The sequence below is a fragment of the Cyprinus carpio genome, chromosome B25 (genome assembly GCF_018340385.1).
Source record: "Cyprinus carpio isolate SPL01 chromosome B25, ASM1834038v1, whole genome shotgun sequence".
In the NCBI taxonomy this organism is placed as follows: domain Eukaryota; kingdom Metazoa; phylum Chordata; class Actinopteri; order Cypriniformes; family Cyprinidae; genus Cyprinus; species Cyprinus carpio.
This window is the reverse complement of record NC_056621.1, coordinates 11,472,461-11,497,211: the sequence shown is the minus strand read 5'-3', so window position 1 is coordinate 11,497,211 and position 24,751 is coordinate 11,472,461. Positions and strand designations below refer to the sequence as shown.

At 35.0% G+C, this 24,751-nt stretch overlaps 2 protein-coding genes across 7 annotated transcripts in view; both read right to left on the bottom strand.

Annotated features, from left to right (window-relative positions):
- Positions 1-1,074: 1,074 nt before the first annotated feature.
- On the bottom strand, positions 1,075-12,670 carry parvaa (parvin, alpha a). The gene is made up of 13 exons (XM_042752875.1): positions 12,394-12,670; positions 9,296-9,385; positions 9,124-9,194; positions 8,936-9,038; positions 8,690-8,830; positions 8,100-8,215; positions 7,368-7,426; positions 6,403-6,422; positions 5,785-5,846; positions 5,641-5,709; positions 4,364-4,465; positions 3,903-3,975; positions 1,075-2,011 (listed from the first exon to the last, which is right to left on the bottom strand). Exons 1-13 carry the CDS (start codon positions 12,527-12,529, stop codon positions 1,935-1,937), a joined length of 1,119 nt encoding a protein of 372 aa, XP_042608809.1. The 5' UTR covers positions 12,530-12,670; the 3' UTR covers positions 1,075-1,934.
- Positions 12,671-13,277: 607 nt separating this feature from the next.
- mical2b (microtubule associated monooxygenase, calponin and LIM domain containing 2b) overlaps positions 13,278-24,751 on the bottom strand; it is a 54,273-nt gene continuing 42,799 nt past the window's right edge. For 5 of the 6 annotated variants that reach the window (XM_042753711.1, XM_042753716.1, XM_042753717.1 and 2 more), the window contains 11 exons: positions 23,876-24,002; positions 22,565-22,641; positions 21,929-22,000; positions 21,138-21,247; positions 20,119-20,938; positions 18,881-18,951; positions 18,671-18,751; positions 18,404-18,497; positions 15,582-15,681; positions 15,438-15,511; positions 13,278-14,039 (listed from right to left, as the gene is read on the bottom strand). In XM_042753711.1, the coding sequence (XP_042609645.1) occupies positions 13,855-14,039; positions 15,438-15,511; positions 15,582-15,681; positions 18,404-18,497; positions 18,671-18,751; positions 18,881-18,951; positions 20,119-20,938; positions 21,138-21,247; positions 21,929-22,000; positions 22,565-22,641; positions 23,876-24,002 (1,811 nt within the window). In that variant the 3' untranslated portion in view covers positions 13,278-13,854. The remainder of the gene's footprint in view (positions 14,040-15,437; positions 15,512-15,581; positions 15,682-18,403; positions 18,498-18,670; positions 18,752-18,880; positions 18,952-20,118; positions 20,939-21,137; positions 21,248-21,928; positions 22,001-22,564; positions 22,642-23,875; positions 24,003-24,751) is intronic. The other variant, XM_042753715.1, reaches the window with a different exon arrangement.

Sequence of the window (24,751 nt, the reverse complement as noted above, 5' to 3'; positions counted from 1 at the left end):
CTCAGATTACACAAATCACCCGCTTTTGTGATAACAGGAAGTCATGATGTGTGAAAATTGCATAATGTTCTCTTCCAGTATTTTAAACATATTACTGTATGTATGCAACAAGTGATATCCCAAAATTCACATGGTTTGATGAGAAGAAGTGTAAAATTAAGGTTGTTCAGAAGATGAAATCTAGTCATTTTAATAAGAATCAACACAATCTGGAAATCTGCATTATGGCAAAACTGTATGAATGATGCTTTATGCAACTTTATGCTACTGAAAGTGGAAAATGGATCAAATTTTGCTAATGTGACCTTTCTCAGTGTTTAGACTTTCCATTTTTTAATAAACTGGTGATAAGACCTGCATTGAAAAAAGGGACTAGCATATCAGACTATACACAGAACTGTTGCGGCGAGTTGTGCTGGACACATTTTCTTTAGAAAATGCAAAATCGTACTATAATACGCAAAGATATGACACTTTCCATAGCAAACCAGGCACAAGAATTTAAGCGTTTCAGGCAGAAAAGTAATTTTCTGTAAAATGGAAGAAAAAAAATCTATCCAAGTTTAGAGTATTTCTCTTCTGTTTAAACCAACAGTACTTGTTCTGAGAGTGACTCAATTCAAGATGTTCCATATCAGAATGTTTGCGGTATTTATTGGTGGTTATAAAGGACAAAACCATCTACGAAGCTCAAGCACGTTAGTGTACGGAGCCAAACTGTTTAAGAGATCAAAATTAGACCATCGTTTTGTTTTGCTGCCATTTTGAAAGAATCCAATAGGAATGTTAAAGCGATTTTTCAAGCAGCGGTTCCCCATGTGGATGCGGACGGGTTTGAATGGAACTAAATTACCCCAAACAGCCTTCCACTTAAGTAAGGACAAAGAGAGCCCAGGTCTGATGGTCATCCCTGCGGTATTTTGAACGGCGTAAGCATCTGTTCCAGTGAGTGAAGTGAACTGAGTCTATCAGTGACAAGACGACTCAAAGTACAGCACTCAAGAACGCAGCCTTTGGCTCGGCAGAGAGGGAGGAAATGGAATGGAAAGATCGAATCTGACAATCACAATGGGCTAGATGATCATCCACGTTTAATGTAGATTTTGTAACATTTTCCAGGTAGAGATAAAACAGGAACACTGAATTTTACAAATGACTCTATTGCAATGAAATTGCATCGAAATGGTATAAAAAGTATTTTTAGAATTTCCACAAACATAAAAGTTGCACTACTGCCATTTAAATTCATCTTTCAGTTTAAATACAATTTTTTTTCCCCCAACAGTGATCCAAGTCACCGTGTTTTAAGATGTAAGAAAATAAATGAACTACTATTGGGTTTCAGAGTTCTTCAAAACAACAATCTGCGCCAGATTTATGACAACAGCATGCGAGTAAAAACATTTTTGGTTGATTCAGATAAGCTATGCAAGTGCAGACAGTTCTAAAAACATTAGCACAGAAATCAATACAAAGCCTTCGAAAATTAAGATATGCAGTGAAACAGCAAGTCATTAAAACTAAACTAATTATTTGGTCAAACGTCCACTTGGAAACACAGCTGCTAGGCTTGACTTTGTAAGAGCTGATACTGTGAAGCAAGATAATATAGTGTTTTATGTGATATAGTGTGTAGTGCAAAGCTGCGAGCTGGGTATTTTCTCTCATACGTCTGTTTAGGCACTTTAGGATTAATATGTTTCAAATGGATTACACTGCTAATTGCAGGAATCAATGGAATGCTGTTATCAAAAATGTTTCTATGCATAGTATTATTTTCTTTAGTGTTTTTACATCCATCTAGATGACAAGAAAAAAAGACTTAAGACACAATTATTAGTCATATAAAGGTATTGTACAATACTCCACAACAATTAACAGCATGCTTTGTCTGTCAGCCTCATTAAAACTCGGAAAAGCGGTCCCGTTTTAGCTCATTCCACATGTCTGTACCTGGTGAAAAGATTGTAAAGAACTCGGAGTGTCGATTTTAGGTCACAATTCACAATATCTGGAACAAAACAGAAAAAAAAAAGAATTATTCATTTTTGCAATAGCTTTCATAGAGTTACAACTGTCTTGGCCTGAAGAACACTTGAGCAGCTGAAACGCAGATACAGTGCAGTTTTTTCAGATGCAGTACTTGTTTGGATTGATTTAAAGCATGAAGTGGATTTATGCAATGCTAAATAATGCCCCTCTTCAAGGACTCTGAAAGGCATAATACAAACACACACACTTTTAACCTGATAATCATTCAATGCAACACACAGACAAATGCACACACAGTATAAAGAACACTTTAAAACACTATAAACAGAGTAGTGTATATAGAGCTGTATTTGTGTAGTATTTATTCAAATTTATGCATTTGACTCTTCTATTCAAAGCAACTTACACTGCATTCAAGGTAAGGTACACATTTGATCAGTACTTGTTTTCTCATGACCTAGCTGTTCTAGTGCTCTTCTGTTTCAGCTACAGGAAATAGCTCTTAAGAGAAGGTATTTATTAACAACATCTTACTTCGATTATAACAACTTAATATTATATTAACTGTAACTATAATATTAATATTTTATAGATTATTAATTATTACATAACATAATAATAATAATATTATTAATTATTCAAAAATAGGGAAACTATACTCATTAAGATATTTTTAATGTTTTTTTTTTTAATGTATTTAATTTTATTTATTCTAATATTAAAACTAAAAATAAAATAAATAATCGACTAAATAAAAGTTTTAAACAAATAATATTATCAATAATATTTTTAATAATTTATTTTCTAATACTAAGTCACTTTCACTTTCACTTGTTAAGTAGTCAAGACTATATTTATTTGATCAAAAATACAGAAAAAAAACAGTAATGTTGTGAAATATTTTTTTTTTTAATGGAGTGTCTTGTGTTCATCAAGACTATATTTATTTGATCAAAAATACAGAAAAAAAACAGTAATGTTGTGAAATATTATTGCAATTAATAATATTGATTTTCTATTTTAATTTACTAAATATAATTTATGTCTGTGATGCAACACTGAATTTTCAGCATCATTACTCCAGTCTTGTGTCACATGATCCTTCAGAAATCATTCATCTGATTTATTATCAGCGTTGAAACGCTTGTGCTGCTTAATATTTTTTGGAACCTGTGATACTTTTTTCTTTGAATCTTTGATTCATAAAATGTTTAAAATAACAGCATTTATTCAAAATAAATACTTTACTATCTTTACTATTACTTTTTATCCATTTAACATACCCTTGTTGAATAAAAGTATTAATTTCTCTAAAAAAAAATAACCACATACTTTTGAAAAGTAGTGTATATTGCAACAAATCGTCTATTTTGAATAAACACTGTTCTTTTTAACTTTTTATTTATCAAAGAATCCTGCAAAAAGTATCACAGGTCTCAACATATATTATTATTTATTAACAGTATATTAGAATGATGGTAATGATAATGCTGAAAATTCAGCTTTGCTCCAAAGGAATAGATTATATTTTGAATTATATTAAAATAGAAAACTTATTTTAAATTGCGATATTATTTCATTATTTTTTCTTTATTTTCAATTAAATAGATACAGCCTTGATGAGCATAAGAAACTTCTTTAAAAAAAAGTGCATTGTACTTATTATGCAATTAACATTTACAACACGAGCCAACCCAACCCAGCTTTTCATTTTATTTAAATAATTTTTCAATTATCTCTGAAACTTATGTATGTGACATTTAAGAACTGTACATTCAAGCTGAAAGAGCAACACTTGCGAACTGGGAAAGTATCCAAGTACAGTTCTGACAAGAGCTATCTTTTTTTAAATGGCCTGTCAACCACACAATTACAATGGCAGGATTTGGAGCAAACAAAGCCATAATTACCCTCAGGCCTGGGTTTGGGCCTCTCCAAGCCACCGTCCTGCATCAGCTCAAAGGAGAAAGACACATTATGAACCTGCAAGTAAAAAAGAAACCGCCATATTGTGACACCTTGAAGTACAAAGAAAGGCATGCGTTAGAAAAAAAAGTGATTTCCCCAAACTGGACTGTAGATGGACCTAAAGCGGTTATCTCTGAAATCCACACACAAGCACTGGATATTAAAGGGAGGCTACACATCACCCCACTTATCCGTTTCCTGTGCAGAGGCAGATTACAGATGCATTCTGGTACGACATGGATGAAGCTGGCACAGGCCGGGCCTGCTGGAAGTGACCCAGGTGAGCAGCCTGTACTCTGGGCTGACTGTCAACACCACCCCCTCTCAATGACACTCAACACAGCACACCAGGGTGGCTTTCATACTGAAGCACGCTAACCGCAGACGCACTGCTAATTCATACCTTTTGGTCAAAATTCTCAGGCGTCAGGAAGAAGTTGTAGAGAGGGACGAAGTATCCCTCCAGAAGTCCCATCAGCAGGACCAGATACACACCATCTGCAAACTACAAATACACTTCAGTCAGAACAACACAGTCCTGTCACAAATTTACATAACACATTATTCTGGCATGCTAAAACTACTAACAGTTTAAAATATATTAAAACAGAAAAGATTTATTTAAAATTATACCTATTTCACAAAACGAATATTCTTACTGTATTTGTGATCAAATCAATGCAGCCTTGGTAAGTATAAGAGACTTAATTTTTTTAATAGAATTTTTAAATAGAATTTATATTATATTTACTTATATTGTTTAGATTTAGATTATAATAGAATTTTTATAATCAATCATTTAGGATCTTATTAATTGAATGAAATATATTAATTTGTAATATCTGGCATTCGTAAACAGTCGACAAACAAGGGCGAAGAATATTGACTTTATATGTGACCCAGGACCACAAAACCAGTCATAAGGGTCAATTTTTTGAAATTGAGACTTATATGTCATGAAAAAATGAGCTTTCCATTGAAGTCTGGTTTGTTAGGATAGGACAATATTTGATCGAGATACAACTATTTGAAAATCTGGAATCTGAGGGTGCAAAAAATTCTAAATATTAAGAAAATTGCCTTTAAAGTTTTCCAAATGAAGTTCTTAGCAATGCATATTACTAATCAAAAATTAAGTTTTAATATATTTACAGTAAGAAATTTACAAAATATTGTCATGGAACATGATCTTTACTTAATATCCTAAAGATATTAGGCATAAAAGAAAAATCGATAATTTTGACCCATACAATGTATTGTTGGGTATTGCTACAAATATACCCCAGCGACTCAAGACTGGTTTTGTGGTCCGGGGTCACGTACCCTCATACACGTATTTGCAAACAAAGCTACCGAATGGGTTCAGAAAACTTGAAATATAGTCTAAACACTAAATGAGCTACTTTAAATTATATTTTTATGGTGCCTTTGTGTTCATTTTGAAGATCGAATACTTCAGTTCCCCTTTTAAAAGTGTGCACAGCCAACAGGTGCACAGGTTTGAATCATATACTGTATAAAATAACAGAATCATAATTTCACTTAATTTATTGGTCTTCTATCACGTTGCTGCTGCTGCTACCATTTTATTAAAATCACCGTACCACATGATTACTCCTGGCTTAGCATTTTTCGTTTACCACAGTCACAATGTATTAACTGAGCTGACCCATGTGTTACCTGTGTGTCCAGTTCAGCTACTTCCAAGTTCAGTTTATTCAGGTGTTTGTTGACGAAGGTGATTAGAGTCTGCAGAAAACAATGCAGATGTGGTCAGGCTTGTGTAAGAATATCAATTCGGCTAATATTTAGGCTCTTTCATACCTTCTTCACCACATTCAGCTTGTCAGGAGCATGATCAAACAAGGTGTCAAACGCATCACGCTCTGAAAATAACAACACAATTAGCAATTCAAAAACATAATAAAGGAATATTAAAAAATTTTGCACAAAAGCCAACATCAACAAAATTCATACTCATGTTACCCTTATAATCACCAAGACTGCATTTACTTTATCAAAGACAATAAAAACATTAATTATTTAAAATAACTGTATAACTGTAATTGCTGTTTTATTCCAAAGCTCAATTTTTAGCATCCGTTTCTACATTCTTCTGTGTCACATGATCCTTCAGAAATCATTCTAATATAATGCTCAAGTAAAAATTCTTCTTATTTTTAAATGTTTTTTTACTTGCTGCTTAATATTTTGGGGGAAATTTAATAAATTTTCTTTGATTAATAGAAAGCTAAAAAAAAAAAACTGCATTAATTGGAAATAGAAATCTTATGCAAAATTATAAATGTCTTACTGTTACTTTTGATTGAACACATCTTTGTTGAATAAAAACTATTTCTTTCAAAAACTTACTAACGCCAAACTTTTCAACAGTAGTGCGTTAGAATTTTGAAATGGAAATAATAATTAAATAACACTTACCATGTCTGCCAGATAATGCCCTGTGAACATAAAAAAAACATCAATGATTGAAATATTAAATTTATGATATAACCTAGTGTTAACATACACGAATATAAGCATGTGATCAGAAAATCATCACATAACATCAACAGTTGTCATCCAATATTTAATTGTCTGCCATTATGTAATGCAAAAATGAATCTATAAAAACACGACTAATTTAATAACACTGTTAACTGAAATCTTTAACAAATTTTAAAATGAATATCCTGTATCCTGAATAGGAATATACTGTACATTATAATGTGGTGAAGCTTATAGCATTTAATTTTTAATTTTTATCATTATTGTGTAGAATTTTAATAATCAGTCATTTATCAGCAAGAATTTTATTAATGCAAGCTAGGCATTTCATGTATCTCCTGTACAGCATGGGGGGTAATTTATCTCTCTTAATTCTACAGTCAGTGAAAGCCAGGCAGAAAAGGTGGCTGCCATTTGGGTGTGTGGAAGGGTGATCAAATCGATCGGGCAAGTTTGGGACAGCCCTGGACAGGGCCTCCTCCCCATGAGGCCCCCTCCTCCTCCCTCTCTAATCACTCCTGCCAGCCATCGGCCTGGGCATCAACAGATACTGTGTGTGTGATAACAGCCTCAGGAAGTATTCCACAAACACACACATACACAGACACAGACACGTGCAAAAACACACTTATCTCCCCAGCTGCCAGGTGCCTGCTGGACCGCTATACAGTCAGCTGTGCACATATGTGTGTGTGTGTGTGTGTGTGTGTCCACACAAAGGGTGACAAAACAGCACCAAAAGCTAATCCAAACGCCATCTTGTAATCAGCCGCAAAATGATTGAAACACATGAAAGGAATCATCACAAAAGGTGCAAAAGATTATTAAACCCTGATATTGACACATTTATTAACATATGGAGGTGACATTTGGAAATTAGGGTTGCAGCGTTGACGTACTCTGTGTTACCAGTGATCTTCTCCATAACCTGACGGGACTGAAGAATGCCCTCTCGTTTCTAAGGGAAAGAAAAAAAGGAACAGATCTCCAGAAGACATAAACCGCTATCGTTTGTCCTATCAAAATATCTGTTATGGGAAAACAATGAGTTCCTCAATTCAGGCACAACAGGAGAAATACAAGATGACGATAACATTTTTCAAATCCATTCTCCTACACGAATGGTTAATAATAGATATATAAATGTATCATTTAAAACTGGTAACTAATTAAAATGTAATACAAGATATGTTACTAAGTCTGACTCTTTCCAGGTATGAAAATTAAAATTCCTAATATTTCCAATTTTCCCTCGACTATATTAACTCTAAAGGACTATAAATATCTATATTTGATTCAACAGTGAAAGCAAGAGAGTATAGAAAGCAAAACAATGAGAACATAAAAATATTAGAACATCAATATTAGAAAGCTAGCATCAGTGACTAATTAGTTTTATAAATTGAGGCTAACTGATTATAACCATCCATACTTGATTCAATATCAAAAGAAAGCAAGGAAATATTGACTATTGATTCAATGGCGAAGTTCAGCAGAAATACATCGAAAGTCAAAATACAGATGCCATCAATGTCAGTAAGCTAGCGTCAGTTACTAAAGCTTCTAGCATCATAACAACAAAGATTTATTATCAGTTACAGAACATTACAGTCTAAAGCAGAGGTACGTACCTGGACCACAACCACCTGAATGGACACATGGTCAGGGAGACGAATGGGGGCTCTGAAGTGCTGTGAGAGCTCCACCAACAGGTGAAGGATGGCCACAATGCTCTTAGCATGAACCGCTAGTAAATGAGAGAGGGAGAGGAGAAAAATTTGCATTCCCTAGTTTTGTTTGAATAAATTAAAACCAGTATTGGCACGAAACAAGCTGAGATGTAGCTTCAGCTCTGCGAATTATTACTTAAGGACACAGGATTGATGTTCGCCTCCATTTAATACGAAAATCAATAGCGCATAAATCTCTCTGCCTCATAAAACGACCTGTAATCTCTTTAGTGTCTCTTCCACATAAGTGAAGCGATTGAAATCCACTAAGAGACACTGTTACATCGCCTTAAGTGTTTTCCAAGCCTTTGAAGCTCTAAGCTATGAGAAACACCCATCAATAGTGTTTTAATCAGATGTTACTTTGCTGTTTTGTGCACCGATGCATGTCTAAGTAGACACTTTAAGACCAATACAGGTCCATGTTTAACAGTGCATAACACTTATTTAGGAGCTTTTGAATGACTCCTGCTGGAGCTGTAGGGACCTACAGTCGACGTTCCACTTGATGCTCCTGGTGGAGACCTTCAGAGCATCATTGATCCTCTCCAGAACCGTCTGCAGCTTTTGTTTCTGGGCAATCTCGGATTGAGTCACCTCTGCAACATTCAGCTTCTCGCCTTCAAGCTTTTCTGCGGGATGGAAACACAAGGGCAAATTAGAATCGAGAAAATGGAGAATGGAGAACAGAACCAATACATAGCAGCCATACTGTAAACTAAACATAGATGCTTTACCAAAGAGCTTCTGGAGAACCTGCCCATCATAAAGATCTTCAGCCAGGTCCTTCACAATGATCCTTTCTCCAACCAGAACATCGTTGATCCAGTCAATGAGCACCTAATTTGGGCATAATCATGGTTTGGAACGACATGTGGGTGAATATATAATGACAGAATTGACTTTTTTAGTTTTAAACGCAAACCTTCATGAGTTCCTGGAGTTTTTGGTCATTTTTTGAGTTGGGGTCCACCATGGTGCGGACTTCATTTTCCTCTGTGAGGAAGAGAAAGAGACAGGCAGGAGGAAGGTGTAAGGGTATATTATTAACCTGAGCGAGCATCAATTTTGAGTAATGAGGCTACGAGTTCACCTGCCTAGCATGATGTCCTCAGGATGAAGCTCAAAAGGTGTGGGACTCAGGGGGAGATTAATGGCGTTCATCCCCTCCTCCTGCAGCTCAGATACTATGGGATACAGGACACATTGGGTGAGAGATGACAAATTATTTCTGAATCAAAAAAAGAAACAAAGAAAAGAAATTGAGTAGGGATTTTTCACCTTCATATTATTGCGGTTATACAAGTGGTTGACACTATGTTCATTTGTCCTGTTAGATTCTAATGAGTGCTGTGGAGAAGCATCTCTTTTACTATAGATCGTTAGGGTTAAGGAAAAACCATTTACAAGCCGTTTTACTTGTTACCTGACATATTTTAGAGTGAAAGTGGATATTACTATACACTACTATTAAAACTTTTCAGCATGTACTCATTAAATGAATCAACAGTGACAGTAACAACATTTATCATGTTAAAAAATTATTTCAAATAAATGTTGTTCTTTTGAACTTGAACTGTGAACTACTCAAAGAATCCTACAAAAACACACAAAACTATTACTTTTTCTAAACTACATTGTTTTAAGCGCCGATACTGATAAGACATTTTTCCAAATCAACACTTTAGAATGATATTTTACATTTTAAAATACATTAAAGTAGAAAACAATTAATTAAAGTTATAAATATTTCACAAAACATTACTGTTTTTATTTCATGTTTGATCAAATAAATGGAGTCTTGGTGAGAATAAGAAACTTGGGTAACTTTTTAGTATAGGGACAAATTCTCACTATTAACTACATGCTTAATAGCATCCCTATTAATAAAATATTTGGCTGTTTATTAGTACTTAAAGCACATATTTTGCATGGCCATATTCTATATCCCTAATCCTACCCAATACCTTAACTTAACAACTACCTTACTAACTATTAATAAGCAGCAAATTAGAAGTTTGAGGCAAAATCATAGTTAATGGTTTGTCAATAGGGTGAATTGGACCTTAAAATAAAGTGGAAAAAAAAAAAATCCTTTCTTTTCCATTCAAAAAATTCCAAACCATACTTTTTTTTTCTCTCTTGCTTGGCCAAGTAAGCAACCACCACAAAAACCAAAAAAACCACATAGCAACACCCTGACAACCTAGCATCAGATGTTCACATTTTCAGCAGAAATTGCAAAAATGCATATATTTATTAGAGTTTATGAGAACTTCAATGCATCAACATTCTCAACCTCCTCAGAGAAACAACCCAGCTCTTCGCTCCCACCGCAACCCAGCATGCACCACCGTCTACAGCGCTGATTCTGGGGATGCAAACATCCTGTGCAGGATTCCAGAGGCCGCCCATGGAGGATGATATCCTATTAATCAACACCCTCTCGACCTCACGCGCAGCTGCTCTCCCGCTGCTTTTTCTCACTGACGTGGGGGCGCATACAATCCAACGGCACGGCAAAGACCTCATGTATCTTTCACTAGGGTGAGCGTTAACGTTAACATGGGTGACTGGATGGATGCTAATCAATTTAAACAATTCAGAAATTGTCCAGTTACCTACAACTGCAACAGAAGATTCTGCTTGGAAAGAGCTACATAAATAAAAAGCTACATTATTATTATTTTTTTAATTCACAGGACAAAAATAACATTAAATAGGTTTGAAATGACATGAAGGAATGACAGGAATGACCTTTAAGTGGTAGTCATCCTGCATCCTTTTAATTCATATTTCCAATTGTGGAACGAAAGCAATAAACATAAAATGCACTGCCTCCTGGGTACAAGCCACAAAATATTCCTCATCAAATCATACATCAATTACCCATCCAGATCACAGTTTTCGTCCTGTGTGTGGGTGAATAGGAGATGGAGAAATAGACAGCCAGAGTATCAGAAGGCTCAGCTGCTTTCTCCTCTAATTCAGTCTTGCGAGTGCTGATGGATACCACGCAATCATTGCAGAAGTGCACTCTGGGAATCGTGCAAACTCAGAAGAAACACTCCAATGTAATGGGCAGCGGCACACTGCCTAGTTTACTTACCCTGGATAAGACCACAACAACAAGACTAATATATTTTTATTTGTTAAGGATGGGGATCACTATAACTTGTCGGGATTATTGGGTAGCCTAGAGCCGCAGCTGTTCTTGTTTTAAAGCTGAGAGGACTCTCATTCCTGTACAATCTTGAGCCTCATTCAGAAAGATTACCTTACATGGTTAGAAGAACACTGCTAAAGCTGGGTGTTAGCTTAAGACAGCGCTTAAGAACACTTTCAAATTAGCCAGTTTCAGGTCTATAAAGGGCTGATTGGTGTTTCTCAAGAAAGTAGTCTAGAGGTTTTTGTCAGAATAATTTGATGACTCAGACATTTTTAGGTGTGGTTGAACACTTAATCATGCCTCCAGGGTGCATACTTTAAAGTGCTACTTTGCCAAAATGGAGCACAAACAAATCTCTTAATAACTAAAAGGTAAAATCTTAACTGAACCACCCTTAACCCTTAAGGTTCGGAACAACTTGATGGTGAGTAAATGACGACGATTTTAATTTAGGGTCAACTATTCGTTTAATGAGGAAAATCTCTTATATTTTTATGGTACGTTCATTTGTAATGTTTCTACTACTTGCCTTTCTAATTTTATTTTCGCCTCATTTGTCATAAGATAAGCACTACGAGCAGGACATGTTCAAAATAGACGGTTCTCGATTCAATGAGTCGATTCAACTGAGTTGGAGAAACGCAAGGACAGATTCGATTCGAATCGTGAACGAATCGCTCAGACCGCTTTTGTACAGTGATTTATAAGAAAGATCCGACTCAAAAGAACGATTCGTCGGCGAATCGAACATCGTTAGAAAGCGGAATGTAATGTAAACATAAAATTTTTCGCTACCTTAAAAACACCCGTTTCCTTTTTGGGTTTTAAAGTATTTACGAAGAACAGAGAGGCTGACAGTGTTAATACACGTATTCCTGAACGGCTGCGCCCATACAGTTGGAAAAGGGAACTATTCAGACTTCTGAAGAAGTTATGTATTGACTTCAGATCAAAACTGTCATGACTAGTTCGTTTGTTTAATATTTAGAAACGTGCAACATAAAGCATTTTAATCTCAATCGCTACCTTCTTTCGCCTTTTTTCTCCTGGCCAGAGTCCCACCAAGTTTCCCCAGAAATGAGTCATCTTTCTTTCTGGAGGACGGAGACTTTGGAGTTGGCGACTTTGGAGAGGACGGAGATTTCTGCGGGGAAGACGCCATCGGTTCAAACAAACAATCAAGGACAGAAAAGTGTAAATAATATGCTATTTGCCCCGCTGAGGGAGTGAGTAAAATCCCAGGAACAGGAGCGGAAACGGAATTCCAGCTATTTGCCCAACCTTCTAAAACGAACTTCCCTTATCCTTTGATCCCACCCTCTTTTCCAAAGGGAGACTGTTCAGAAAGTTATCCGTAGTGCACTTAAGCCAATTTTATTAGTACTACCGTGAGAAATGAAGTGCCGAATGAAGAACATGAAGATGCGTAAAAACAAATAGCCTAAATAAATAAATGAAATGAAAATGACGGACTTTGACCGAATTGCTTAAACTAGCCTTTTATTACTATTTAATATTTTACAAAAAACATGAACATTTTATATTCCAATAATTTTCAAATGTTAATATATCTTAATGCATTGAAACTAAGCATTTACATTTTTTTTGTATTATTTATATTTGGATATAATAAAATAAAAAAATATATATTTCAGTGTTAGTATATGTAAATTTAGAGACTAAACATTTTAAAATTCATATGTAAATAAAAAGCAATATTTTATAGTATACTGTATTTTTTATATTATAATATACAGAAGCTTATCAAATATTAAAAAAAAACTTGACAATATTTTTAAAAATATTTTCAGTGTTAGTATGTGTACATTTATAGAAATTAAACATTCAAATTCATATTTAACCTTAAGAAATTTTTCTGGAGATAATTACAATCCACTCAAAGTTTTTACATTTATTTAATAAATTACACAAGGCAACAGACAGACAAAAATAAATCCAGAGCCCTTTATACATCATCTTGATTCTAGAAACAATGATATTTGGTTTTACTTTAGAAAGAGCTGCAATTTGAGTTCACTTAAGATATCATCATATTCTTTGCAAGACTAAGAGACAAACAAATACTCAACAGATACACTTTATCACCGCCTCTATTGAAATATTAACTAAAGAACGGAACAAACATTCATTAAGAGTTTCAACAAAACAGGAAGAGAAATCTAACAAGTCCCAAGAAAAACAGCTTTAACTTTAACTAGAACTATAGAAATATCATCACTCCAGTGTGAATAACATTTGCAGTCAGTCCTCTCACCTCTGTGGCTGTGCAACCCGTGTTTTGAAATCTAACATTCATTATTTTCAGTTAATAAAGAGGCACATGTTTGGTTTTTGGTTTATTTCTTTTCAAGAACACACAAGGCAGCATTCAGTTGGGTTTGATTAAACAAGCGTGTTCCAGTTTGTTCAAGATCCTCAGATAAGGCTCTCTCAGTCTAAAGTAGTTCTTCATCCAGTGTGAGAAGTTCAGGTCCAGTGGAACCGATAGCCTCTGGAGAGGATCATGCTCTCCAGATCTCGGTCCTCGGCTTTCTCCTTCAGCCGTTGCTCCTCCAGCAGACTCACCAGTTTGTCTCTGTTCTCCACCACCTTCATGATCTCCACCAGCAGGCTCTGCTCCTCCGTCAGCTCACTCGCACTCTTCTCACAGTCTAGAAATGGAGGGAATACAAAGAGAGGCCTGACGTCAGTAATAAGGTAAAATATTACTTCCCATTTTCACCATGCAACAAGGTTTATCACTTTGAATAACATCAAATATGTTGTATGATAAGCGTGACACCATATTACACAATGACACCTCTGTGTCGCAGGCTTAACGCCGCGTGTGTCTCACTGGTAAACAGTGAGCTTCACCACCACCAAGAACTGAAATAAACTTGTGTTTGCCGGAGGAAAAGAAAACAACAACACACTCCCCAGCAGCTATCAATTCCTGTTCACAAGTAAATGCACCACCACTTACAATATTTTATCACTCTAACAACCAATTATCCAATTGGTTCAGATTCGATAATTGAAAAGCTGGTCCACAGACCTAAATGGTTTTACATTTAATGTGCAATACATCCATGATGATGACTTTTCAGTTATTAGATCAGGTCTGTAACCACCCTTTTTAATGTTGCTATATCTCTATAATATCTGTCTAAAGTTTGAAATAATTACCTTTTTTTTTTTTAAATGTTCTTGAAAAAAAAGTGTCTTCTGCTCACCAAGGTTGCATTTATTTGATCAAAAATACAGTAAAAACAGCAATATTGTGAAATATTATTACAATTTTAAACAACTGTTATCTATTTGAATATATTTCATCATGTTATTTATTCCTATGATGCAAAGCTGAATTTTCAGCATCATCACTCAAGTCTTCAGTGTCACATGATCCTTCAGAAATCATTCTAATATGCTGATTTGGTGCTTAGGAAACATTTCCTATTATTAAAAATAATAAAACTACTTACCTTCATACAAAAATAAACGTGGAAACCATGAAACATTACAAATAAATTTATAATATTAAATAAGATAAAAAATTAAAATTAATAATAATAATAATAATAATAATAATAATAATAATAATAATAATAATATCTTCATACTTTTATTCAGCAGGAAACATTAAATTGATCAAAAGTGACAATAAAGACTTTTATAATATTTCATAGGATTTATGTTTCAAATTAATGCTGTTCTTCTGACTATTCTTCATAAAATCCTGAAGACAATTGTTGTACGGTTTCCACAAAAAAATATTAAGCTGCAAATCTGTATTCAACATTGACAATAAAAAGAATAAATACTATTAATAATTGATCATCAATAATAATTGCTAGAATATAAAACTTAAATAACATTAAAATATATTCATATTAAAAAAAAAGTTATTTTAAATTGACATTATTTTTACAAAACTACTGTTTTACTTTTTTGATCAAATAAATGCAGATTTGGTGAACATAAGAGACTTCTTTAAAAAACATTTTTTTTGAAAAATTTTAATTATTCCAAACTTTTGACCAGTATTGTACATATAATAACAAACCCACCTTCAGTGGCCATTCGTCGTCTCAGGTCTTGCTGTAGCCGGCTTTGAGTGTCCTCCAACTCCAGTTCTTGAGCACTAGAGACAAGAGCATTTGTAAGACACGTATAAAATTAAAATCCCTGATTAACAGAGTCACAGTACTTACAAGATCATGAGTTCAGACTCATATCGCGACAGTTTGTTCTTCTCCAGGACCAGTTTGAACCAGGTTTGCAGTAGTGTGGTTTCATCTGTGGAGTCATCGCCTGTGGAAACGACACAACAGGCTAAATTGACTAAACACTGAAATCTATAACACAACTAATATGACTCAATCATTTGATGGTGTCAGATTTGAATAGACTTGGTTCCTAAACATTTGATCTACAGTGTACAGTGCGAGTCAACTGCTATATATACCTCATGCATGCTTATCAGTTGTACAAATCTACAAAATAACAATTTTAGGACCATGTTAAATACTTCAAGTCAAACAAAAGCCAAATACTACTATTATTTTGCTAATAGTCTCCCATATTGCCACAATGTTCGAGTCTCCCACATTGACAGTTTCAGAGCATTGTCTTCTACACACTCCAACTCTCTATCCATTTGGAGGCCGCAAATGTCAGTTAACAAAGAACCTATTCAACAAAAAAAGCGCACCCCACAGCCCCTCATCTTAATACAATTATCCACACAAAGACACGTAAACATGCCAAACAATGGATTCTGACAGGTCAAAGTGCACCGTCACAAAAGATTTGCCCCCATGTATTTATTAATAGCATTCTGCTGCCCTCAGTGAAGTCTGTTGATAGAAGACACACTGTATCCTTGCTGTCCACTTCACAAAAGGGACGTCTTCTATACCGCCTGCATCCTTGTAGCATTGTGAAAGAGAGAGAGAGGTACTTTGACGAAACAAGGCCAGGAATAAGATGTCACATGACACACTTAAAGCAATGCATTTTCTTGCTTTATGCATTAATACTGTGGCAGCCTTCAACTATAAATCTAGGAGCAAAGTTCCATCTTTGCATTCCCTACTAGTTTCATTTGATTTCTTAATGCCAACAATGCCTGTCTTGGTTGTAGGACGTCAAAAGAGGAATTTCTGAGGAAGCAGAAGTGAATTTATAGGAGATGTTAAAATTCAATTTACAGTCCTTATAATTAGAGCTTAGCGCTTTCAAAATATGATTATAAACTCATTATGCAGTATGTTAAAAGGCTGCTGCGATTTGGCATTTTTTCATTCGGAAAGACTTGTTGCCTTTAATAATCCCCACGTAGATCAACATTCACCAAAATAATGAAACATCACATTTTCAGCTCATTTCGGAGGCACTTTTCCCTTTCTCTGTCTATTTACAGAACCCATTACCTCTGCAGTCATTTCAACATAATTTTGACTCTAAATGGCCATTTAGTTCGAATGCAAATCACTATTATTTGAATCTCTAATTTCCCCCTCTAAAAAAGTCCAACAATAAGACAGCAGCTTATTTGCATGTTGTCTTTGTGTACATGCCATATGGATCCAGGGGTTAGTGCTGATGTGGCTCAAAATCTTTCTGTGGACAGTCACAATACATTGACAATACATATTCCATACAATAAAACATACAAAATAAATGAATAAATAAATTACTTAAATGAAAAAATTATAAAAAATATATATAAATTAAAAAAAAAATATTAAAATACAAAATTAAATACAACACATTTGTTAGAGATGCATCGATTGCAATTTTCTTGGCCGATTCCAATTTCCGATTTTTTCGTACATGTGACCTGCAGATACCGGTTTTTGCCGAGTTTCTTTCTAAAATCTAGGGATGTAACGATTCACTCAACTCCCGATTCAATTCGATTCATGATTTTGAATTCACGATTCGATTCACGATTTTATTTTATTTAGGCAACCACTGCATTTTAATCATGATCCAAACAAAACTGCTGCATACATGCAACATGAGCAGTTTTTAATCTAAATTGATTGTATAATTTCGAAATTTTGAAGCAAAAACAGAATGGTTTGACTTCAGTTTTGTGAAACTATACATAAAAATATCTACATGAAACAGCGGACAAGCTATGAGACACAGATTCACTCTCTGCCAGCAGGTGGCGCTTAAAAAACAAAACAGGTTGCACTGTTTTTTTGTTTTTTTTTTTAACAGCGCTGCACTTATGACCTTTTTTTTTAAGGATGAACGATATAAACATTGACAGCCAATCAGAATCCACCTTGCTATCACGAGCTCAAGAATTTAAAGTGGCAGACAAGCATGCACTGAGTATAAACAGACGATATCGTTCACTGGTGTGGACGCTAACATTGTTATCTTTATAGTTATCTTTATAGTTATCATGCTTGGTGTGAACGGGGCTTAAGACTGATGATAGACGGGGCAACTTTTTGAGCAATGTTGCCATCAATGGGCAACCAGGTGAGACACAGGACCCACAACCAATCTAAAGTATCCAGATAGAAATTTGTAACCCATTCTCAATGGGAAAGTGCCCAAGCAAAATTGCTCAAAAAGTTGTCCTATCTTAGTTTTTAATTATCAAATCAATCATGAATAACAGGAAGTCCACATAGAGGCGCACTGTCAAGTCACTACCTGTGTGACATGAAATAAACAGGGTAAAAAAATGAATTATATAATGATATAATAATGAATTCAAGCACAAGTTTGTGGAAATAAGGTCGTGAAATCTCATTCCCTATGGCAAAATATTTCTCAAGTTTGCACGCTTGATAGGGCAATGGCATTGTGCGCTTCATTCGCATAGCCGTCAGCAACTAACATAAAAGTTGTAAGTGTCATAACACCCCTTTAAATAATCATATCACCATCACAGAGTGAGTGGGTGGAGACGGGGGAACATGTAAGGACAATGGGACTGATAATGAGCCACTTTAAATAAAATATTTCCAGATGTAATAATGTGTGACTGTGTTAGAATGTGCTTTACCAGTTTCTCCTCTGAGGATCTTCTCCAGAGCCACACCTTTCTCCTCCAGAGCTCTCTGCTTCTCCTCAACTTCCTCCAGCTGTCTTTGGATTACCTGCCAATTACAATATACCTAGAGTCACTGGAATATATATAATTCATATGAATGTTTCTAAAGTAGATATACTTTGAGGTCAATTTACAGGAAAACCCCCCTGTCCTCAAAAATGCTATTAATGACATTTAAAAACTATAGCAATCTATGGCTCATATGTCTGTATGTCTTACCTGAGCCCGGTGAAGTCTTTTAAGCTGATCTCTCTTGGTTTGTTGGACAGCTGTTTTCTTCTGTGAGGTGCCACTGTGAGTCATAGCAAATAGTAAACAAAAAAGTGACAGTTTAAATTAGTGCTCTGTGCATGAATGTGTAGAAGATTTGAACAAATTGTTGGAATAGCATTAGTTGTGTTTTGTTAAGAGAAGTGGGGGAGCTTTTACCCTTTGTGAGTTTGGTTCCTGTTCCTCTTCACTAGATGAGTTGGACTCCTGTTGTTGTTGCTGAGCAGACGCTGTGGATACAAACCCAAAACAATAATGTATCATTTAAATAGCAAAATGTTTATTATGAAGGGATTTAACAGTAAATACTAAAAACAAACAAATAAAATAATATGGACTGTCAATAATAATAATAATAATAATAATAATAATAATAATAATAATAATAATAAATAACAACAACAACTACAATTTTTTTTTATCTTAAGGCATCTTTATTTAGGGATTTACTGTACGAGTTAGTATCAACATAAGCAAGTAAATAAACAAACAAACAAATAAAAACAGGTGAAAATAATTAAAATAATAAATTAATAATAATAATTATTATTATAACAAAATGTTAATTATTGGTTATTGGTAACTGTAGGTCAATGCACATTTTAAAAATTAAGGAAATTATCAGTAAGCAAGTAAATAAATATTGACTAATAATTAAAGACGACGACGACAACGATGACATTATTTTAGGTGAAGGCACATTTAAAAAGTAATCTGATTTATATAAATAATATAAAATACAGTTAATAAACAAAACCAATATCAGTTGATAAAGATTAAAAAATAATAAAATTATCATTTATACTGGCCTAAAAATACAGTGCCATGAAAAGAGGTGTATTGTAAATAATAATAAAAAAATGTTATGCTGATTATGAACATAAATGTACATGAACCAGCTCATCAGAACAGATCCATTATTAGAAATGACATTTATTAAACTGTATCACTATGCCATCAAAACATTGTGCAACAAACAATGTTGTATTTATATGGCGCTTTTCTAGAAATGTTTTGATACATCACAAGATTAAAGCGGCATGTCCCACAGTAACCTGAATATTGCATGCAGGGAATATAATGAAAGCCACTGGGAGATTAGATTGCATTATATAAGAGACAACAGTGCTGCATATAACAATGAAGTTAACACAATCAGCAACATGGGTTTTGTGCACATGCGTACGTCATTCAAATGATGCATGGCATCAAAACTTTAATCACCAAACTTATATCATGTCATACATTTACATGATAAAGAAGTGAAATTATGTTCAGATGAATGAATGTGTTGCTGCACCTGTTAAATACTCTGTGCTTTTATTTTTCTCTAGCATTTTAATTAAGCGATTTTAAACTGCAGATGAGTGTCAAAGGTCACTTTAACCTGCAATTACCTTTGCTTCTGAACCTGGAAAGAATGGTCAAGATGTCCTTCTGGTTGTCTCCTTTCCTCTGATCTGCTCCTTCGTTCCTCTTAATGCGCAGGGAGGAGAAGAAATTGAGTTTTCTGGGCGGTAAAGAGGCCATGTCATCTTTTGTGCCCTTGTGGGTCTTGGAGCTGAGAGCCACCTGCTCCAGTAACGTGCTGAGCTCACTTTCTGTCCTCACTCTGGATTGACTGTCATCGGTAGATGTGTTGCTGTGTTCCTCATCCCGGCTGCTCTGAATGCTGCTGCCAAGCAAGCCACTGAGGTTGAAGGAGCCCTCAGACAACGGCCTGGCTTTCAGAGGTCTGTTTCTCCTGAGAACCACAGGGTTGTTTCCTTTTTTGCTGCTGGAGAAGGACTTCCGGAGACTGTTGGCCCACTGTTGGAAGCCAAGGAGCGGAGGAGTGGGTTCAGGTTGAGGACGGCTTGGTTTTGGTGGAGCTTCTGGTGCTGGTTGATCGTTCGCAGGACTTGCTGAAGTTCTGTCCCGTTGTTCTTCTCCAGAAGTCGAGGGCTCTCCAGGAGCGGCCAAGTCCCAGTTGAGCAGCTTCTCCTTTTCAGATAAAGACAGCGTGAGCTTCTTCTTGGGGCTGAGGGAGTTCGCCTCTGAGGGATCGGCTGTGATCACAGGCTCTGGAGAGGAAGTGCTTGGTTTTGTGGATTCAGGAAGAAAATGTGCACGATATAGAGGGATTTTTGGAATCTGTTCAATGGGTGTTGCCTTCCTGTCCTCCATTAGGGGGCAGCCAGACTCTATAGTCGATGTTGCAGTCTTTGTTGGGGAGAGCTGTTTGAGAAAAGACAAGATCTTTAACAGCTCATGGATACAGCAATTGAAGATTTGTTAATATAATTAACAAATTAAATCCTATTTTGATCATTTGGACCAATAAATCTCCAGCTGGAGTAAATAACTGATCATTTGAGGTTAGACAATGATGTTACACAGATTGACAGACAAACAAAGTGAATGTAAATCAGTTTACAGATTCATGGATCTCCTCAAAGTCTGAGTCTCCATCTTCCTCTGCGAGGGCTTCGGTTTTATCGTCTGGTTTTCCATGGTGAAATTTCTTAATCAGGACGAGGGGCAGAGCTGAGTGAGGAAATGATGCCATAAATGATCACAGATCTAATGAATTAATACAAAAAAAAGTCAAAACAATTAAAATTTGCTGAAAAGACTGAGATGTTTGCCTGTACTAATTGCTTTTGTATGAGCTCAAACAATGGTTGTGAAACAGACCAGCAGCGCCCTCTGGTGAAGAGGGAGGATATGACCAGCATCCAAAAGACTCATAGTAGTCTGCCTCTGAATTTTAACGTATATAATGTATAGCCTTTGGAAAAGTTGCTTTAGAGTTTTGCTTTCACTGCAAAATACCAGGAAACTGAGCTCTAATAATAAAGCACATGTGCTCAGGCGACCAAAAGCTGCATTAGCTTTTATAAATAGATCATGTATGACGCTTGATTTTAATCCAGTCAGGATTAACAAATGAATTCAGATTAGTTACGTGTGGCAACTAACATCACAGACCCTACAATAGGCAAGGCTGATTCATTCAGCATGTTCAGCTGAGACACAGAGAGACTCGTTATTTTGAGCTCTTTATCAACCTTGAGCAGATAAACAACTCTGGCCTGCAGGGAAACTCAACCTAGAATTAAGATTGTGGCTGACAACACAGGCTCAATGGGAAAGAAAAACACTTCTGCCGTGTCTGAAGGTTTCCATATTGTTGGTTTTATTCGTGGGAGACTGAATGATACTTACTGGATCGGATTTTCTTCCTCCAGAGGTTGTTTTTGTTGGTAATTTCACCTTTGGCTGTGGAGCGTTTCAGTGCTGAAAAGAGGAACGAGTGAGTGCTTAAAGGGACATTGATCATTAAAGAGCATTTTATTTCAATATACATCATGCAAAGTTTCAGTGTATATTTATTGTTTCACCTTGGAATGTGTTTTCAGCCAATAGCCAATAAAGACGAGCTAGGCAAACAAATCCAACAGCTGTTGTTTAACAAGCTACTTGTGTGACTGAACAAAATGTTCAGCCCGCTCAAGACACATCCAAAAAAAAAAAGATGAACTACAAATCAACCCACTAATCAATAGTGCAAAAGTGTCATTTATACTTTAAAAACATTTTGAATATTCAAAAAACAAAACAGAGATGAACTACAAATCAACCCACTAATCAATAGTGCAAAAGTGTCATTTATGGACATTTATGCCATCCTTGTATAAAACACATTTATGGACATTTATGCCATCCTTGTATAAAAGGGACGTGCCCTTCGATATATGACCTAAAAAGTGTCCAAATGCATTTTGGGGCCATTGTAAAAGACAAAAATACAAGGTCCCGTGACATTATAAAACTATGAGGAAAACATAAGTTTTGACTGACCTTTCTGCAGCGGAGAATCAGGACACACAGGTGCAGGATCTGCAGGATCTGGCTTTTTAGATGAATCTTTGACTTCACTACTCCAAAAAGAAAGTATTAGACAGGATCTTTGTAGCTTTCACACTTTATTATTATTAGTTATTTAATAATATTTATTAAAACAGTACAGTAATGATAATAAATACTAGTTATTAATTATTAAATGTTAAAGAAATGTTCACTCTAGACAATGTAGAAAGAATGAACTAACACAGTATCTCTCGCTCGTATGGCCCAGTAACACTTGTGGAGACTAACATGTCGACACAGGTACACATTTTATAGCTCCTTGTCATGGTTTAGACTTAATTGTTCGATACTTGTCTTTCGGTTCGGTATGTGCACCGAACAAATACTGCATTGTTTTAAGCACTGCACGAGTGGAACTTCATTGGAAACTTCCAGTTTTATGTACTGCTACTTGATAAGAAACATTTTTTGAAAGGACATCATCACGTCCTCTTTACTGATAGTTTTAATGTTAAATGAACATAAATGAACATCTCATGCCTCGTAATCGCTCAACCAATGTTTCAATCGCGGAAAGACGTCAAAAAACAGCTTGTAAACAAAATGTCACGAAGCATTTCATTAACCTCAGGCAAGTCATCTTCAGTGTCCACAGCTCGTTAGTTCACTTTAAATGAAGTCTAGAGAAGAGCTTTTCGTGAAATATTAGACTATATAGGCCTACTCATTATATTTTACCTTTTTTTATTATTATAAAACAACCAATGTTTAAATGAATATATTTCAACAACAAATAGAAATCTTTATAATTTTAGAAGTTAATTTAAAAACTGCATTACGTGCAATTTACTAAGTTGAGTGTTAATTATTTATTACGTGCAACATACTATTTCTAAGTTGAGTGTAATAAACAGTAGTCTAATTAAATATAAGCTAATAAAAAAAAATAAGTTTGGGCTTTGTTGTTAATTGCAATTTTATAGTAATGTAAAAGGTCTCACTATAGTTTACTATAATATAGTCACACTAAGCATATGCTGAATTTATTTCGAGCAATTTGTTCAGTAAACCACTGTTTAATTTAAATATATATATATATATATATATATATATATATATATATATATATATATATATATATATATAAATTTTATTTTATTTTTTTTAATTATGTATTACTGCTATACAGAAACCATAGAAGATGGACGACGTCTAAACCAAGGTACGTACTGAATAGTCATGTTTGTGTGCCATTACAACCCTATTGGGCATTAACATTAAAAGTTATTATTGTAAACCAACCTCATATTTATGACCTCTGTTGAGTCTGAGAGGGCCTGCACCTCTGCACTCTCAGCCGGAGTACTGGGCTTCGACAAACCCTTCGGGTCATTCTGAGATCTGGAGTCTGATTCGGCTCCTGCGGGGTCCACGCACACACATGACAGACTGAATTTATAAACCAGACCCTGCCATCATGCTCGCCATGTTCAGAAATGATTACGTACCTTAATGTCTGTATTTCACCAGTACAAAAACAGCTTTTAATAATACCAAATTGTTTTGTTTATTAATTTACATTATTATTATTATTATTATTCCACATATCCCTGAAAAGGAACTTTAATTTATAACAATTTTAATATATAAAATGTTCCATGGCAGTCTTTAGTTGATCACTTGAATTAAATGGTTTGTAAAAGCTGAATTCCTGTTTGAATGACATTATAAGGTCATTGAAAGCTTTCATAAGATGACAGTTTGTCTGAACACTTGGCTATATATGAACTAATTTCTCATCTCTTTATTCATGTTAAACAGATATTATAACCTTGAGACTCTCCATATGAATGTCTGTTTTGATTTGTTTTTCAATAGTCTCTATCCCTCACTATTTAGCTCTCTTTCCCTTTAGCACAGTCTATGATAGTCATTCATGCATACAGGTGCATCTCAATAAATTAAAATGTCGTGGAAAAGTTCATTTATTTAATTTCAGTAATTCAACTCAAATTGTGAAACTGGTGTATTAAATAAATTCAATGCACACAGACTGAAGTAGTTTAAGTCAACAAATTAGAATACTTCATAAGACCAATAAAAAAACATTTTTAGTGAATGGTCGGCCTTCTGGAAAGTATGTTCATTTACTGTACATGTACTCAATACTGGATTAAA

Coding starts and splice junctions, on each gene's coding strand:
- parvaa (XM_042752875.1), bottom strand. CDS start 12,529: ATGGCGTCTTCCCCGCAGAAATCTCCGTCCTCTCCAAAGTCGCCAACT. Junction 8,216..8,689: donor CATCAAGTGGAACGTCGACT/GTAGGTCCCTAC, acceptor CTCATTTACTAG/CGGTTCATGCTAAGAGCATT. Junction 5,847..6,402: donor GGCATTATCTGGCAGACATG/GTAAGTGTTATT, acceptor TGTTATTTTCAG/AGCGTGATGCGTTTGACACC.